The sequence below is a fragment of the Myiozetetes cayanensis genome, unplaced genomic scaffold (assembly GCF_022539395.1).
Source record: "Myiozetetes cayanensis isolate MyiCay16 unplaced genomic scaffold, myiCay2020 scf5-8, whole genome shotgun sequence".
Lineage (NCBI taxonomy): Eukaryota > Metazoa > Chordata > Aves > Passeriformes > Tyrannidae > Myiozetetes > Myiozetetes cayanensis.
The window spans coordinates 99,953,093-99,971,765 of record NW_026087742.1 but is presented as its reverse complement, the minus strand read 5'-3'; the positions used below and the strand labels follow the sequence as shown (position 1 = coordinate 99,971,765).

At 38.6% G+C, this 18,673-nt stretch overlaps 1 protein-coding gene across 1 annotated transcript in view; it reads right to left on the bottom strand.

Annotated features, from left to right (window-relative positions):
- Window positions 1-2,581: 2,581 nt before the first annotated feature.
- Window positions 2,582-18,673, bottom strand: part of BMX (BMX non-receptor tyrosine kinase) — a 56,206-nt gene continuing 40,114 nt past the window's right edge. The window contains 8 exon segments of the mRNA XM_050332177.1: window positions 2,582-2,658; window positions 3,630-3,782; window positions 5,668-5,789; window positions 6,690-6,754; window positions 8,335-8,539; window positions 11,668-11,727; window positions 13,046-13,110; window positions 15,093-15,263. Coding sequence (XP_050188134.1) covers window positions 2,582-2,658; window positions 3,630-3,782; window positions 5,668-5,789; window positions 6,690-6,754; window positions 8,335-8,539; window positions 11,668-11,727; window positions 13,046-13,110; window positions 15,093-15,263 — 918 coding nt within the window.

Genomic DNA, 18,673 nt, shown 5'->3' with positions numbered 1-18,673 from the left:
GGAGGACAGTGCAGCACTGGAACAGGTTGCTTCTTCCATACTCTAGGAGAGGCTGTGGGATCTCCACATTTAGAATTGTTTAGAGATCAGGTAGACAAATGTATGGCAGATGCAGCAGTGAGGATAATCTCACTGTGAGGGAGAAATTTGGCTAGATGACCTCCAGAGGACCCTTTCACCCAGGTTTTCTATGATTCTAAGGTTTTTAGGTCCCATACCATAGCTGCCACTATGCCAGTATGTTTTTTTCTGTACACGTCAGGATCACTGAAAGTCACAAGGATCTGATACGCGGTCCTGGATTGTGACAAAGAGCCAGCAGCAAACATGAACCTGCACAAAAAATGTCCAGCAAATGCCGGTACTCCTAAAATCATGGACCTTCAAAATGATCAGAATCTGCAAAAAGCAGTCAAACATATATCTAAAAACATACAGCCGGACTCTATAGGATCACAAAACACTATCATAATGCTCCGCATTCATTTCCTGTTTGAGACAAGACCCTTAAGTGAATCAGTTCAAAATGGCAGGCAAATGATACTGATCAACTGCAAACTTGACAGGAATGCAAAGGAATGAAAATACTTTTTCAAAATTTTAAGTTGCCTACCTATACCACATATTGTATTAATAACCCCAAACCTTAGTACTTTAGCTGAAGTTTTAGGATAAATAATTCAACTGTATCTGGTCTTCCTTCCTACTTACCGTGCAGTAACATAAAAAGGGAATGGCAAAGCCTGAAACAATAAATAATGCAATTAGTCATGCTAGCCATCTTCAGATCTGTAGTTAAGATTAGCTTTTCCATTATGACAAAGTTTTCATTCCAATCCAATTAATTTTAAAAGCTGTGTTATGAATCAAAAAACACCATTCAGAATTGTCAACATATAAAGCCACTAAAAAAATACAGTAGGATGTTGGAAGAACATAAATAAAAAGACAACATTTATATGAAAAAGGCCAGCAACATGCATTAGCCCCACCCACAGCTCACACCCTCTATGCTAGGGGGTCCCTCCAGCTCCTACTTTCTCAGTGTCTGCACTCCTTCCTGACACTTTCTCTGGGTCAGCATTCCTTGACCCAGCCTGGTCCTCAGGCAGCATCATACCATGCCCTACCTCTTCCTCCTGTGCAGCCTCCTGTGGCCCCCAGGCCTGCATAGATTCCCACAGTCATTTGCATGGCCCCAAATGCTGCTTTGTCGCAAACACACACACAGCTCTCCACACAGACAAGGATGTGGTCTCCAAGCCAGATTCCAGTGCTGGGACCCGGCAGTGCCAGTAAGCACAGGTAGCTTCTGGTTGGCCAGAGACCTTCATTTCTTTCTCCCCTTTCCCCCTATATCTGCCCCCTGCATTTCTTACTCTTTAGGTTCAGGTGAGCTTGAACCAGAGCTGCAGAGGGGTCCCTGCTAGGGCTGGGCCAGCTCCACCAGGGAAAGGGCAAGCAGGCACCACGTGGACTCTTAGAGACATCACATGCTGGACTAGCTCAAATATAAGGAGAGAGAAAAGGATTATTTTTTGTAGACCTGACTTTATTTTAAACCCTCTTTATTTTATACATATTTGATCAGCGTTTTACAACTCTCTGTGTCTAAATGCCTCTGTCACAATTATGTAGCTTCAGATGTATCTGGTACCTCTAGACTTGCTGAAGTTAGCACTAATTTTTGTAGTGCTATGCACATTTGAAAGTTAGGTGTTCTTATTTAAATGCTAACATGAGAAGCCAAATTTCAGCTCCTCAGTAGTAAAATATTTGGCTAAGCAATTATATTAATAGCCTTTTCAGTTATCTTCCAATTTTTGCTCTTCAGGTTTTATAGTGATCAGCAAATTTACCATTTACTATTGCAATGACTATAGAATCCTGCTTTATTTTTCTCTTTTACCTGTAGCAGAAAGCAATAACACTCTAGTAGATGCCACATATGTTGCTAAATTGTAAATATCCTTGATACATAGCTCAGAATGAATTCCAAATCAAATGAACACCCTGAGGGCCAAAACTAAAGTCAATAATACTGGTGAGAAAACAGATATATTTTACCAGTAGTAATTTCTAAGTAATTGAAAGTGAGATGATATCTATTTATGTTGCTGCCACTTGCAGCAGTTCTAAGTTTGACTTCAGGTGTCAACTTCAAGTGATTACGAAGAAAAAACACATTCAGATGAGTTATGATAATCAGAAAACCTAACAAGCATGTATTTCCCTGTTTACATTACCAGTTAAGGCCAAGCAATGACAGCTTGGATGCACTGAAGGAGTGCAAATAATTGGTATATATATATCTCTCAGTGTCTGAGAAGTCTTTTGAAAAAATGCTAATGAAATGAATTGTATTCTTCCACAGTATCCTTCCAAATTCTGTCACCCACAGAGCGTCACGAAAGCTTTCTCCACATGCTTCTTGGTCAATTCCCTGATTAAATGAGAAAACCACTAATATACAGAATAATAGGGGGGGTTAATGTCAGGTGGATTTCAGATTTAGCTCTCGTACAGAAGGCAGGTGATATGGAACCAGTATGCACAGTCATCTTCTTCTGAATCTTCTTTTTCAAGCTCTGTTGCCTTCTGTCAATGCCTCAAAAAATGGTAAGAGCTGATAAAAGGCAGGGCGCTTTTCTGGTAGTTAAATTTTAAAATAATTCAGGTACAGTAATTTACATTGGTTTCTCTTGATTTTAGCATGCAGAGATTTGTAGACAGTGATGTTGCTATGCATTTCTGCATGCTAAAATAAAATTAAAGTTACTTTTTATATATATATTATGTTGTGATAGTTTAATCTGCTTTACTTTCACTAACATGCCCTCAAATATGAGTCACTTTTCTCATTTTCCTGACAATTATATTAAAAAACCCAATAAAACATCGTGGTCATTTCATGGTATCATCAGTAATGTGTAAAACAGTTCTTTGTTGCTGGTGAGAAACAAGTTGTAGTCCACAAGCAGGTGATTAAAATTTTTACTTGAAGAGGAACAATAAATCAGGATCATTTTTGGCACAAAAGGTGCAGATCTCTCAAAAAAACCCAAGCATGATCAGCATTTGACTCACAGCTCCTAGACTCATGGGTGGGGTAACACATTCCTTCTCCTAAGGGCAGAGTTATTTTATACCTTACCTACCTAAAAAGGTGGAGGTCTCCTCTACATCTGCCGTTTAAGATCTCTGTATAGGAAGACAAATCTCTTTTATTCTGTGGTGGCTAAGAGAGAAAGGACAAATAACCATGGAGAGGTACCATAATGGTCCTGTAATCATGGAAAAAAAAAATTGGAGAGTTAGTTTAGCTCAGCTGCAATTTTTAAACCATTAAAATTAGGTGAAAAGAATCTCATCCTGTTTATTTTGTTGATGTTGAAGGGCATGATGATGATACATGCTTCTGAAATGAAGGGAGCCAATCTTCCTTTATGACCTGTTTCCTGTATTAAAAATTTCCTGAGCTAGATACAGTATAGAATGTACTACATACAAGCAGTGTCTTTTATAAGGGATATTTTTCCCTATAAGAATCAGTTCAGCTATCAACAGGGACTCCTAGTGGCTCCTATTATTTTGTTTTCTCCAGTTTGCATGAGCAGATATACATACCTCATGCCAGCATTTGTCCATTATCTAGTAGGTGGTGTTTGAAACCTGTTGTGCTCTATAAAATCTGTATCCATGAGAAACTTTCTCAGTAACTGGCATACTACATTAAAGCTCACAGGGCTACTTTCCCAAAGTGAACATCTCCCACATTAAGACATGAAATGAAAGTCAAGAAATGCAAGGTAAGTCCCTTTTCACAAAACAAGATACACATGCAAAATAAAACTGATCAGACTCAGAGAATATTGTCCAAAGAAAAGTAACAAGGGAAGTGAAAAATGTGATTTTATACCCAAATGTAAAACAACTCCTACTGCAGGGGAAGATGAAGTTAGGTTATAAAGTTAACTATAAAATATATCTAATGGGGACAACGATGGATTGAAATTTTACAGAATATGTGCAAACATCCTCTTATATGTGTGTGTGTGTGTGTACAGAGAGGGAAGGAAAAACAAAATGACAACTATAGGTATCTATGTTTTTATAAAATAATAATAAAAAATTTACTGTTTTTTCTGAGTGGGACATATACTCCTTCGGTATCAGAAAGATTTCCAAATACTTTATAGTGTCAGCTGCACATACCTTTAAAAACTGGATTACACTGAAGCAATAGAAACACTGGATAATGCTATAATCATCAATTCATAATTATAGCTTTTGAAGAAACAATTTTGGTTTTGTAACTGAACATATGTGAGATTCATGCCTACCCTAAAGTAAAAAAAAAAAAATTGTGAAATATTTATTTCAAAGTTATATATAATACTAGATGCATTCTTTTTTCCCTTTTTAGAAATTTTTGGGATCTTTAACTTCCCTCCAGCTTGAAGACTGGAGCATTGTAGTGTAACAGTGAGATCAGAATAAAATGGAACCTGAATCCCAGCTTTCCTTGATGAGAACATTAAAAACCCCAAGTTTCTTTCTTCTTTGGCATCTGTTTTTGGGGTATGAATACATCAGTTCACTTCTTAAAGACTGATTAATTAATAACAACCAAAAAAGAACTGACAGATCCCACTCTCCCCTTGCTTCCACTGCATCAATGGGTAGTGTTAAAATGAGAAAAGGTCTTCTATGGAAAAATAACATTTCTCATTGAAGTTAATACCAATATTGAAGTTAATGACAGTAAAGCCTGGGGCCAGAATTTAATCAATAAGAGCAGAAAGAAAACGTATCTCCTGAAAATCCAACTTCTGATATAATTGTATATATTATAAACAGTTTGTAAAGGGCATGAATGAACTCTGCCAGAGTCATTAACACTGTGAGACTAGCTGAGGTTAAAGATAAGAAGCAGTCCAGCATTTGGAAATACTTTTATCTGCTTTTTACACCATTGTTCAACGTCAAGAACAGTGGGGTGCCAATCTTTCATCAACTTGACAGCTGCCAAAATTTTCCTGCTGGAGGAGCAGACCCAGATAAGTGGAATTCAAGCCTGTTCACAAAAGGTTGTCTTTCCTTTGACACCTTTTGCAGACTTTAGGAAACACTGAAAAGACCTCAGGGATTTCTAAATCGCAGCTTTAAACCACTGAACTAGAAGTTCAAATGTCTGAAATTCCTGAGTAGAAAGTGATGTGCAAACAGATATACTTTTTGCTGAGATACAGAGTCCCAGCTTACACAGACTCTCTCCACAGATGGCTTATGCACAGAGTCCACTCTGACCTCTGGGAAAAACAGAAAAGCCCTATTGAACTGGGCAGCACTGATTTCTGGTCTAGGTACACCAGTGATTCCACTTTATCTCCACTGCCAAAGTTTACTTTACGATATTAAACACATATGTAGCAAACAGGGAGTGGGCAGAGTTTCTATTTGCCTTAAAGAAAAACCTAAGGGCTAAAAAATTCCAAATAGGATAGAGCTTGTTTGCATAAAAATATTAAACGAGAACACCAGCTGTAACTGTTTTTCACAATCCTTCAGTGTGTTAAATGTCTAGCATTTCTGCTTAATAAGCTGATGAAATCCAAATGTAATGGCATATATATACACACAAATTCATATGTCAAATTCCCTACATACCAAAGGCCCATACATCTGACCTGTTGTTCAGCTTGGTGTAATTAAAAACTTCTTGTGCTGACCACTACACTGGAAACTTGGTTCCTAGAGAACTTATATACAGAACATCCAGAACATACCTACAAGGCAAGAACCAAACTTGGTTGTGGCTGAGTTACAGTGAAAAACTTTACTGCTTCTTTCTTGTACATCACAATGTTCCTAAGGAAAGCCTAGGCAGAACCTTAAATTTCCAAAGGATATCTCATAGAGGCATTAGGATAATCTAGAACACATCGTTGCTACCAAATTTCTAGAGAAATAACTCAGAATCATAGAAACACCTGTTGTCAGGCCATCTAGCCTGGCCTCCTGCTCGAATAGCATCACAGCAGGTCAGCCATGACTGTGTTGCTAAGTCTTAAAAGCCTCCAAAAATTATCATCTTGTGCTCTCCCTGACCAGCATGTTTCACTGTTCTACCACCTCCTGGAGAAACAACTTCTCTTACTGTCCAAGCTGCAGCCTATGGCCGAAATCTGCTCTGCTGTTATATCACCTGGCACAGATAAGACTTGGCTCCACTGGCTTTGTAACTGTAAGTAGTTGTAGGCAGCTTTTAGATACCCTCTTATCTTCCTCCTCACCAGGCTAAGCAGCTTGCTCCCCTCAGCCTCTTCTCAGAGGACGTGCTCTGTAAGTTGCTCATCCTCGCCATTGAGGCAACTATTAATCAGGTTATCTGATTAAGATATCTGGTCCCCAAATTAGGTGAAAACCTCGTACACAAAAAAACCTGAGATTTCTTTATAAACGTGACTAGTGAAATCTCTCAGCTGAAATTTGCCCTTAAGCCTTAACTTTTTAAGACAGCAGAGTGACTCTATTCTTCTTCTAAAATGACTTATGGAAATTCATTAATGGAAAGGAGACACAAAGAGCTGTATCACACCCTTCGGCTTAACTTTCCCATCAGCCAGCTGATCAATGCCAGTAAACCAACATCAGAGCTTCACTAGGCCCCCAGTTCTTTCACTTACCTAGTCATCCTAAAGTCAGATACTTTCACAGTAAGTTTGCTGTCAACCAAACTGTTCCTAGCAGCCTTTATTGAGGAAAGGAGAAGAGATGAATGGAAAGAACATAAAGAGGAGCAAATAACATCAGGTATTTGCTGTTTGCTAATAATTTCTGTCCTCTAGCATTTCAGTGAATAATGACATCTTCGATTGACACAATTAAGTCTGAAACTGTAAGGGAACAGTAAGTGGCTCTCATTTCGCTTTTTGACTACTGATTGAAAATCATTCTGTACCATTATCCCAGCTTTACAAATAAGGACTTTGAGGGATGAGGAAACAGAGGTGAGAAATCCACATTCACCTAGAAAAACAGCAACAGAGGCAGCAACTAAACCCTGTCTTTCAAATGGCTTCCTACTCTGGGCCCTTTTCAGTTGTCTCAGAATTTACCAAGGCATCAAAAAGTGGAAAATATTGATTGGATTATTTGCAATGCACTAGAAACAGAGTGGAGCAATGAAAAGGGGACTGTAACAGCTTGATTTATGAAAAGTTCAATAGAAACCTAGTTCTGTAAATGATCACTTGAGAACATTTATCTAAGGCTGTATTCTCTGCATGCATGCTCATTAACTTATGTGATACTGTTTGCATTTACAGTTTTCAAACTGAAATCAAGCTCCAGTTTTATTTCTGTTTTCCCATGGTTTCACATGTTTTCAGGAAGCTGACTTTCTATTTAGAACTTGAATTCTGCTACTTAAGTTGTCTGATAATCCTGATTTCTGGATTGAGCTGTGAAAATTGGTGAGGTATGGATTTAACAACTGTGTTTACAAATAAAGGCAATTCTTTGAAAACATCAACAAGACAGTTAAAATGCAACTAACTTCCATTTGAAACAAGTCTGTAACATAAATAGTCAAAAATCTTCCAACATATTTTTATCTAGAGTTAGAAGGCAAAATATTGCTACTGACTCTGAAGCATAATGAGCCAGAAATTTGGCTAGATTCACTCTTAATAGGCCAATAAAATAACAGCTTATTTCCCCAAAGAATGGCAGCATTCTTGAAAGGTGAGTTTTGCATAAACTTTAGATACAGGTCCATGAAAGGAGTGATCTCCTAATCAAAAGCAACTTGAAATTCTTGCTCGCAAACTGGCAGATAAATGTATTTAAAAGAGCTGGGCAAGACTGAAAGCAGTGGGGGTCATTATTCTCTGGTTATTCTTTTCTTGGTGGCCAAGGCATCAGTTTCAAAAAGGAAAGTTATCTTCATATCATTTCCTGATGAAGCTGTGGCTGCGACTTTATTTACTTTTGTAGACACTGCATGCCAGAACCTTGCCACATATTTATAAAGAAAAACTGTTAAAGGTCACAGTATATACATGGCTCTTCTGAAATAAAAGAAAATACAGGGAAACAAATACCTCTCTCTCCCTACCATATTACAACCATCCAGGTAACGACAGATAGTCAATATTCAATATTCAGCAGCTGCTGCATCATGACACCAGACTGAAAATTTTCTGTGCTTAAGGATTGGTTCAGCAGAGGTATTTCAATGAGAGGTAGTACAATACCAAAACCCCACTGCACAGCAAAGGTAAGCAACTATATTGATTGTGAATAAGTCAGATCAAGTTACACCCTAACTCTCAAAAAGAATAGCTCAATATTTGGAGTGCTCAGTATTGGAAGAGATTCACCATAATGCTGAGAAGGCCAGATGCCTAAGCCAAAACCAATCAAGTAGAAAGAGTATATAGGATAGCCAGTGAAATTGTGCTGATGGTAGTGTATAAGTTTGGGAATTGATTCAAAGCAGTAATTTTCAGCAAGGTAATACTGGTGCTCAGGGGTTTATACACATGTAATATTTGATTGTTTCTTTTTTTATTTATTAAAAACATCACAACAAGCAGTATATGTTAAGACCTTGCAAAGTGCCTTCCAACCCAAGTATTAATAGATTAGTTGGCATAAGATGCAACACTTAACTGGCCAAATGACAAAATATGTAGTAGATGTCTCCAGGAAAATTGTTACATTTGCCTCAGCCTGCTTTTCCCTCCTTAACCCCTGCTGGCTATGCAGTACAGGCTCAACCCATTGGAGTTGAGTACACTCAACCTATTCAGTGATACATTTTAATGTAGTGTGATGGTTAGGACTTGTCTCCCAGCTTGCCTCCCTCTTAAACAAAAGACTTTCATATTCTGCCCCTGCAATGGTTCTACATCCAGTTTTGAACACCTTCCTTTCCCCTACTCCTTCCCATTCCCACTCCTATTCCCATTTCCATTCTTTTCCTTCTCTCTCACACTTGAGACTCTGCTGTTCCCCTGGATTATGTGCCTATTACGCAGCATTATTCAGATGACAAAATTCTGGACCTCTGTTCCCCCATTCAGGGAGCCACAGTCACCTATGAATTCAAAGAACAATCATGATGTGAATGTGCCCAAGGTTCACTTTTAACACAGTGTAGAGATTGTTGTTGACCTGTCACAGCAAGCAGCATGTCCATAGCATGCTCATGTGCATAGAAATGTTACACTTTCTTGGGATATTCACCCAGGAACCTTGCTGAATACAGATGCAATACAAACTCCTGCTTCGCAACACATTTGGCTAAAGTTCAAACCATAAAATCACCTTCTTTTCCCCAGTTAAATAAATAAATAATATAAATAAATAAATAATTTACAAGAAACAACAAGGTTGGCATTAATTTCAGTGAAGTTTAGCCTTTTACACTGTAATGTCCAGAAAGGAGACATGACTCACCTGAACTCCTTTAAGGACTTCATTAGAACAAGATGAATAATGCCTGAGAAATATTTCTTTCCAATAAAAAGAGGGTCTAGGTAACAGGTTGTGATATCCCACTATAAATATTTAAAATTAGGTGAGTTCTACTCCAGCCCATACATGAAGCAAGTCATCTGCAATTTTTTTTGGGTGAGCAGATACAGATTTATAACTGGGGAGATTGAGAGTTGTTCACCCCATCTCCTTCCTCATATCCCTTCCAGAGGCTCTACGTGTTATAAGACCCTAACACTGACACACACATATCCTGTCTGAAAAAGAGTTCTACCCACCACACTCAGTTCCTTTACATGAAGAATTAGACTGACATAGTTTTTATTGCCAAAGCATTTCTACATTACTGAGCAAATAAAAAGATTTTCATTGCACTCTATTATATTTGCACTATTTTTAGTCCTTATGTGGTATTCCAGTCCTAACTTTTACTCTCCTCTTTTACTTCTGTTAATGATTACCATACTGGGCTGGAAATTCTGACTTTCAGAGTTCATTAAACAGCTACACCTCTATATTGCAGGGAGAAAAAGAAGACATCTAGAAGTTCACTGCTGTGAAGTTTGAAGTAAATTTCACTTTCCCTAAGTTAACTGGAGTCAGTGTTATCCAGCACCTTTGGGGACTGAAACACAACTGCCTTTCTCCAGTGTTCAGCCACACCTGAGTTTCATTCCTGAACCTATGGTGCAGGTCTAAGGGAAAGGACACTGAGTCAAGGCTCCCAAATGATCATGTTCCATCAAAGTTGTTACTGGCTGGGTACCAATAACACTGAGTTTGAGAAAGTAGCAAGCCACAAGAGGAAAATATTTACACAGCGCATCCAAGAGGAAAAAACAGGGGAGGGAGGCTGTGTCTCCTCCAGAAAAGTATATGAACTGCAGTTATCTACCTGTACACCTGACCATGGTGCTGTCCATCCTGGTTCCTAGTCAGCTGCATCCAGTCAACACTCAGCGAGCACAGCACTGAGTTTGCTCACGGTTGTGTTCTTGTCTGGGTGAGCTGTAAAATCATCACAGAGCTGACCTGCAGAAAAAGCCACGCTGGAGCAAACAACATAGGACTAAGTGAAAAACAGAGCTTTGAGGGGAAATGCCCTCAGTGTGGCTTTGTTCCAAGTCTATTTTAGGGGTGAGTCATTTGTTCATTTATGTAGAAGAGGCATTTCTTGAAATCTGTTTATCCATACCAAGTTAGCACAAGGATTTCTAGCACTTTATAATACTACAGCTATTTGAAGAGCATCAGTATCCTCTAGCTACACTGTATAGCAAAGACAACAGACACAGAAACATTTCCATGGTTGTTCATATACAAACAATAAAGGATGTGTAGGACCTTCAGACAGAGCAGCTGCTCAGACTGAGTACAGGAGATATCAGCATATCAACTATAAAGAGAAATATTGGCTTGTTGTTCACAGGCTGGTTTCTGAATAAGGTGCAGCAGACATATGAAAAATACCAGCATTGTAAAAACTGCTTTTTAATGTCAGAGGGTAGGCTCACGTCCTGTATGCGTGATTATAGGCCATGAGATAACAGGGACAGCACTAGTCCCCACCTGCTTTTTCTCATCCAGTGGCTCTCGTTGCCCCAAAATAGCTGTGTCCACTCTGTAACACTGACTTTTGACAGCAAATCCTTAGAGGAGGATCCCACTGCCCTAAAGTTCTGCCAGGAGCTCTATCAGAAGTAGTTTGCTCTGTCTCCCACAGACCATGATGTAGTTGTCTGCCTAAAAGCTGAGAGGTACATAATTCTCCTCTAAATATGAACCTTCTGGTTTCATAATATTTAAGTAAACTGAGAGTCCCCAGTGGATGAAACAAGCCAAACATGCTCTGTCAGATCAGTTCAGGGAGTACCAGTGTAGTCTTTTCAATAGCAGTTCCTTTTATGAAGCGTAACTTTAGCATACAAGAGAATGATTTGTCTAAATGACTTTTTTTCCTCTGAAAGTAAATATATTCATACCTTCAGAAGTCTGTGGGAAGTGATACTGCTGATGAAAAAACCCTATATTTATTGTAAGTATTATGACAGCCACATGTAGGATACTATTGCTGTAGGTACAGTGGACATGTAGAGTGGAAAGGCAATCTCTGCCCAAAGAATCTTTTGGTTCTCAAGAAGACCCATTCTACACACTCACTTAGGCTTAGCAATACTCTGCTCTTCTGCCAGTGTCTCTTTGCTGACACTGGAGTTTTCCCTGCAAAGACAAAACAATATGATAAAATTGTGAAAATCCAGTGGCCTTTCAATACTTAAGGGGCTTATAAAACAGACAGAGACAGACTTTGTACAAGGCCTATTGTAACAGGACAAGGAGTAATGGTTTTAAACTGAAAGGTAGTAGATTTGACTGGACACAAGGAAGATATTTTTCATGGTGAGGTTGGTGAGAATAGGTTGCCCAGAGGAGTTGCGGATCCCCCATCCCTGGAAGTGTTCGAAGTCGTGTTAGATGGGGCTTTGAGCAACTTGATCTAATGAAAAATGTCCCTGCCCATGACAGGGACTAGATGATCTTTAAGGTCCTTTACCAAACAAACCATTATAAGATGTGATGATTCTATGAAAAATTCCTTCCTTGGGCTAAAAGTCATGCTACATGCATTTTTTTTGAGTAGTTATGATGTAGTCTAAGAAGAATATTTAAAAAATTTGAGACATATGTAATTGTCTGGATTTTTTTATCACTTGGTAAACACTTAAACAATCTTTCTCCTGCACTGTGCAATGCATTAGAAAGTCCCATATTCTCTGTGCATGCTGTAACAGGCAATAAAAGTACGTATGCCTTTAGTGACCTTATGCAGAGATTGCATCTACCTTTTCAAAATGTACATGGAAGCTTTCCAAAACCGCACAACCCTAGACTTTACAAATAAATGTTCTTAGCATGACAGACAACAGGAGTCCATATGGCAGAAAAAGAAGCCTTCAAAATAACCTCTTGTACAGAAATACTGATGATTCTTATTTATGGTTCCTTTCACAGGATACTATAAAAGTAGAGATTTTTCAAGGAAATCTCTGAATCTTGTCCAGTATGGTTTATTATGAGACAATATGTTATGTTTCTGTGAATTTTTCATTCAAATACCTTGGCGTGCATTTAATGCTTACAGTGTCATGTCATCTTACTAAAAGGGGAAATATGGATCTGATGTCTCACTTTGACAGAGCTGGACTCACTTTATCCTGTATCAGACTACTCACATACACACAAAGGCCCAGGAGTGCTAGGAAGGGTGATTTAATGCTGAAATAAGAGTACAAAAATTGAAATACCAGCATCACAGAAGTCAGTGACAAAACCGTAGACTTTATTTAAATGAAACCAGTATGTTTTTCACATGAATGGATGAGACAAGAAGACAAATTGTATCTGATTTTATACATTTCAGGAAACCTCACGCTTAGTACTCTGAATGTTATTGAAAAATAATCCAGTAAAACTGCCTAATCTTTGCTAGACTTGTGTGGAAAACATTTAAGCAGTGTATGGCTGCATACTGATTAACCTGGGCTTATCATCATTCAGAGACAGCTTTCTCAAGTAAGTGCTCGATACAAATCCTCTATTCCCACAAAATAAATAGCTCACAGTTTAGCTATTGTACGTGACTGCATCTTAAATCTGGTCACTTAAAAAAGGAAAAGGGATTAAACAGAGAGTCACTTTTCAGAATGCCACTGACAGAAATGCTCATGGTTAAAACATTCTTGCTTTTACTTACCACGCAGAAAAACACAGACGCAATTTGTTTTAGAAAATTACACTTCAGTGGAGAAATTTTTCTGCTAGTCATCGAAATGGTTTCTTCCTCCGTGGCTGGTTTCATGGTATGGAAGGTTGGAGCAGCTGTTCAACAATATCATTACATGCCATCTCAGTCACTGTGATGAAGGATGGCAGAGACTAATGGGTGCCAGCAAACTGTCCAAGATCAAACACAGAGAGTCAACAGGCAAGCTCAGTACTCTTCCTGACACAATGTCAGATGAAACTGAGAAGCTAAGCTAAGTGAGCATGGACAGCTGAGCTACCACTTACAGCAGCTGGCAGCATGGTACGATGGATTCAGTTATGGGGACCAACAGACATCTGTAGTTGTAAGGTGGTGGGCTGTATGTTGTGCCCATCAGAAAAATAAATGGGAGAAATAAATTGTGTATTTGAGTATGGACGTACACAGAAAAGAAGAGTTTCTTTAACATAGATCTCAGTAGCACAAGAAGAAAACAGAGTGCATTAAAACGGGTATAATGTGGCTCCTGATGTTTGTTCCTATTACCTTCAAGAAAGCAAGACCTTTGTTCTGTTTTCAAGCAGAATTTAAAGTTTTTGTTAAGACATACATGTAGCTTGTCCTGACATAATTAATACTGCAAAAGTCTCAGTTTCTCAACCCAAAGGGAAAAATCTGTAAATGTCTCCCCTTTTTCTGGATCTCCCTCTGCTTCTTCATTCATGATAGAGCCCTCTACTCAGGCTCTCTAAGCAGAGCTGCCTGTATTGTATGTTTTTACATAATCATAAGTGAGGGTATTCAGGTCTATATCTCAGCTTACCAACTCACTATTTTCTTCAAGTTGCTGGGGTTGTGTGCTGCTTTCTTCATCCAGAACAATATGTGATCTTAGTTATAAATTGCAGACATTTTATGTCAAGTTAAGGTTGCTTTATTTGTTGGTTTTCTTACAGTTGTAACAGTAGATAAGTAATTTCAGTCTGTTCCAAAGTAATTTGGACATCCCCTATCTCAAAAATTCTTCCCTCCCACATTCCATATATCAAGTACATAAAATCAAACTCATCTAGTATCCGTCATGAGACAGACGAGGAATCTTACCTCTTCCAGACAACTCCTGTTTGTTGCACTGCCTTCACCTCCAGTAATTCCTAAAGCCATTTCTCCTTTAATAACTTGGGAAGAGGTTATCCAGATGGATATTAATGAAAAATATCTTCAGTTGCTTAAGAAGATTTCTCCACTTGTGAAACTCAAAAAGAATAGTTAAACCCTATGCAGGATGGGGGTGCCCTGTCTTTGTGGAAAAGTATTACTAAAGCTGAGGAGAGACTGAAGTGATAAGGGATTCACACTGCAGCACTTCACACTGGTCTCCCACGGTGTCACTGCAATTTCAGTTGTGATGGTGGTGGTCTAAAGAAGGTTTGTGCATATACCAGAGACAACATTTGTTAGGAGAGACTGTATCTTTTTATCAATTAAACTAAATACTGGAAAAAAATTTGATAACTTCTGTATACACAAGCTCTTCTTTAGGCACATACAAAAATTAAGGCCATTGAATACTATCTTAGCTATTATACTAGGCAGTGACTGATGTAAATTTTATTCAACCTGCTAGCCAAGGATGGTAATGAAAATGGAGTTGTACAGTAGGCAACAAGGCTTCTAGAGTAATGTTTAAAAGTTACCGAGGTAATTCTAACATATATCCTGAAAGATGGCAGGACTGCCTGCAGTCTTGTCTTTAAAGATGAGATATGTGGAAGACCATGGTCATGGAACAAAAGAATTCTACAGGGCATACTTAGCCTTCCCAATCCATTATTTTCCACCAGTCAGAATATTTTTCTTGTGATACACAGTACTTATTGCTTCTGACAAGCTGGATAGCTGAATTACCTTCAGGTTTGTAGTTGCCTTGGGCCACAGCAACATTCAGGACTGATTTCTCTGGTGATAGTCTCCGGGGCACGCTTCCACACTTCCATTTTTGAAGACAGAGGAAATAAATGATAAGGAGATCTAGCACAGGCTACGGTAAGAAATAACCCATGGCATGTATATGATCAGTTATCTTTTGAACATTTATAATAATATTAGGCAAATTAATCCAAGCTCAGAAGTTCAAGGCACAGACAAGCAGCTTTTTCCTCATCCATTTAGAAGGAGGGCCTAGACACTGTTGTCCACATTTGAGAGACAGGTGGGAACAGAGCCAAGTTCTGTCATAATGACACCAGTAGCAATTAACTCTGAATGGAGGCTGACACTGCTGTAATAGGAAGCTCTCATTACCAGAATTACATGATAGACCTGACTTGTATCAAAATCCTGACACCTCTCTGAAGCTGATACTACTTAATGAACAGTTGCAATTCCTGTGCTTTGGACACCACTAGACCAAGTTGTGCTTTACTGTAACTAAGTGCAATGATGTCTTATTGTATCAAAAGACCCCATGACAGTATTTGAAAAATAACTTCAGGGTTCTTTTTAATGGCTTTTGATCCACAGTAATGTTACCGTAAGCACAACAAGCATTAGCCAACTCTTACTACTAATCACTGAAAGCAAAAAGCTATGCTAATTCTAAATTATTCCCTTTTCCTAACACAGTTTTTTGATGTTTCTCAGCTAAGCATGTTGGATATATGTAATCTCACTCCTTGTTGCCTCACTTCCCCTGTGCAGAGCTGAACATGTGTAGGTATGTAACTATGGGATTCATCTAACCAGGTTCTGACTCTTGTCTTCCTTCACATGAAGTATGTCATCCTGCAGGAGTGCCTACCTCTCATCATGGGTTGTTGAGGATGTCTGCCCAAATTACTTGGATGGGAAGCCTGGCATTAAAGTTAGGTGACAACAACCAAATCATGGACAGAAGAGTATCTAAATTAAGGCACTGAAATGTGTTTAGAAATCAGAGGAATGTCATAACTGAGAAAACCTGGACATCACAGTTCTTTAATTAAGAGCAGAGAAAACTACACTTGAAACACTGACAGCTAAGGATGAGGAAAAATAAAAATGACTTATAAGAAAAGGCTGCAAATGCCACCTATTTATTTACGTATTACTGAAAACCACTGAATTAAATTCAGTAAATAATGCGAAGGGTCCTGAAGTAGGCTGCGATTCCTTTGAATCAAGTCCAAATGACCATGGCATTGTATGTTTACTTGTTTTCTATTTATTGGTATTCCTTAATTTAAACAAGAAGAAAACACAGAACCACCTTATTGAGTCCACTGAGCCAGAAGACATACATGATCTCTTCTGCATACACAAAACCTGTCAATCTGAGCTCCATTCTTTAAAGAGGTATCAGTCACAGAAGAGTCCTCTTCATTTGATGAGAAGGAGGTCTGTTATACTTTTTGGTGGTTTCTGCTGGCTGTATCTGACTTTGCTGGAGAGAAGCTTATAGTTTGATGGCCTGAGTTAGGCAGCATTCAAGTTTTAGACTATTCATTTGCTTTGTGGAATGACAGAACTACAGTTGCCTGCAGACTTCAGAAAGATGGGCAAAAAATATAGTACAGAGATTAAACTGTTGTCTCTTTAGAGCATCTAGTGATGCTAGAGCAAACATATGCAGTAATCAAGTTTATGAGATGGTGTGTACCTGTGACATTTGGTCTTGGTAATACCTGGAGATTAAATTGCTCCTTCATTTCCTGTCTTTTGTTTTTTTTTCCCCTTTTCTTCTTTTTGGTGGAGGGGGTTGTTTTGTTGTGTTTTTTTTTTTTTTTTAAGTGATCAGAGTATTATCCTCTGATGGAGGTTTCATCTTTTTGGATGAACAGAAGAAACTGCAAAACATTGGCCAAAGTAAATGGTATAAAGAATTATTATCATGGAAAATAATTTTGCTCTGTCCAACCTGCCAAGGAAAGGAACCAGTTCAAGATGAGCACATCATGTTTGTGTTTCACTGCTGGATGAATATTTGACTGTTGCAATATTCTAGACAGACTTCAACTGTAATCTGGTAGAGATTAATATCCTGATTTGCATCCATTTATACAGCTTTCCACGTCCAAAACTGGCTGAAAGCCCCAGAACACTTCCAAAGAGTAACTGAGTGGGGTTTATTATTTCCTTTATGCTGGCAGTGGTATTATTGTGGGTTTTGTATTGATGACTGTGCCACTATCACCTAAGGAGAGCCATAGGGGATGGTCTGAGATTCAGCTGTGATGTGCATATGAGGAACAGTTATTATCTGCAAAACTGCACCCCTATCATATGGCTGGAAGCATGTGCTAAATCACTTTAGCTCCTATAAAGCTTGTCCAATACATAATAATGAGACAATATGTGTGTGCACTCAGTGAACTTCCATCTGATCTACTGCAGTGTTGTTCTGACCTACATGAACCATTTTCCATTGAAAAGATGGTGGATGTCAGGCACCAGCTGAGGTGAAAGTATTTCTTAGGCAGAAAGCTCCTGCTTCCTTCTGTTATCAAAGCCAAGAGGAAGTGCCCTCTGCTTCCCATGGAGTGACCTTTTGTGCCCAGTATTCCTTGTAATGGCACCGTGCTTCAGGAAACAGCTCCTCTGTGGGAGACTAGAGCTATAATGGTGAACTGATGAAAGAAATAGAGGTATCAAAGGTGCAGGACATGAGTGTGCAAAAGTAATGCCTCATGCAAAAGTAACACCTTAGGTCAGCTGGAAAGAAAGAAGGGAGAAAGCCTTGCAGAGGCTGGAGAGGTGAGTGACATGAACTGAGGTAGGCAGAAGGAAGGCTGGGGGCACAGTGATACCTCTGATGATCAAACAAAATACATGAAAGGACAAAGTAAAAATGTGCTGAGAGCTTATAGAAGCAATTCTGTGACTAAATATAGACTGTTGCTCACCATGAGAAGTCAGTATTGGCCTTTTTAACCTGATTATATCAAATGGCTTGGGAAAATGAAGTCAAGTTGTTCTACGCAGATGTGGTAATTATTTTATCTTCATTTACAGAACCTGTTTTAGAAGTACCTATCGGAAAACTGTCGTGTCCCTGCTTTTTAAGTTTCCCTTTCAAAATATCTTCTCTAAACTGAACCAGATAACAAAAAGAAATCACAAAGGCTTAGCAGAACCTCAGAATGTTCAGCAGCAGATTTGCATGACTGATGATCTCTCCATATAGACAAAGCATCTCCTGATGGAACCCAGGCATAACAGACCAGGATATTCAAAACAAGTTATGCTCCTGCATGTTCACAATGCTATTGCTTTCAAATCTCAACATCAGAAAAAAAAAAAAAAAAGTCAAAATCCTCTTTGCTCCTAGCTTTTTTCCAAGGCTTTTTTATTATGTTTTCTTAAAGCTCCATTGTATAGCTCTTGTGATTTGTATCTTCTCTTGTGATTTGTATCTTGTCTCCT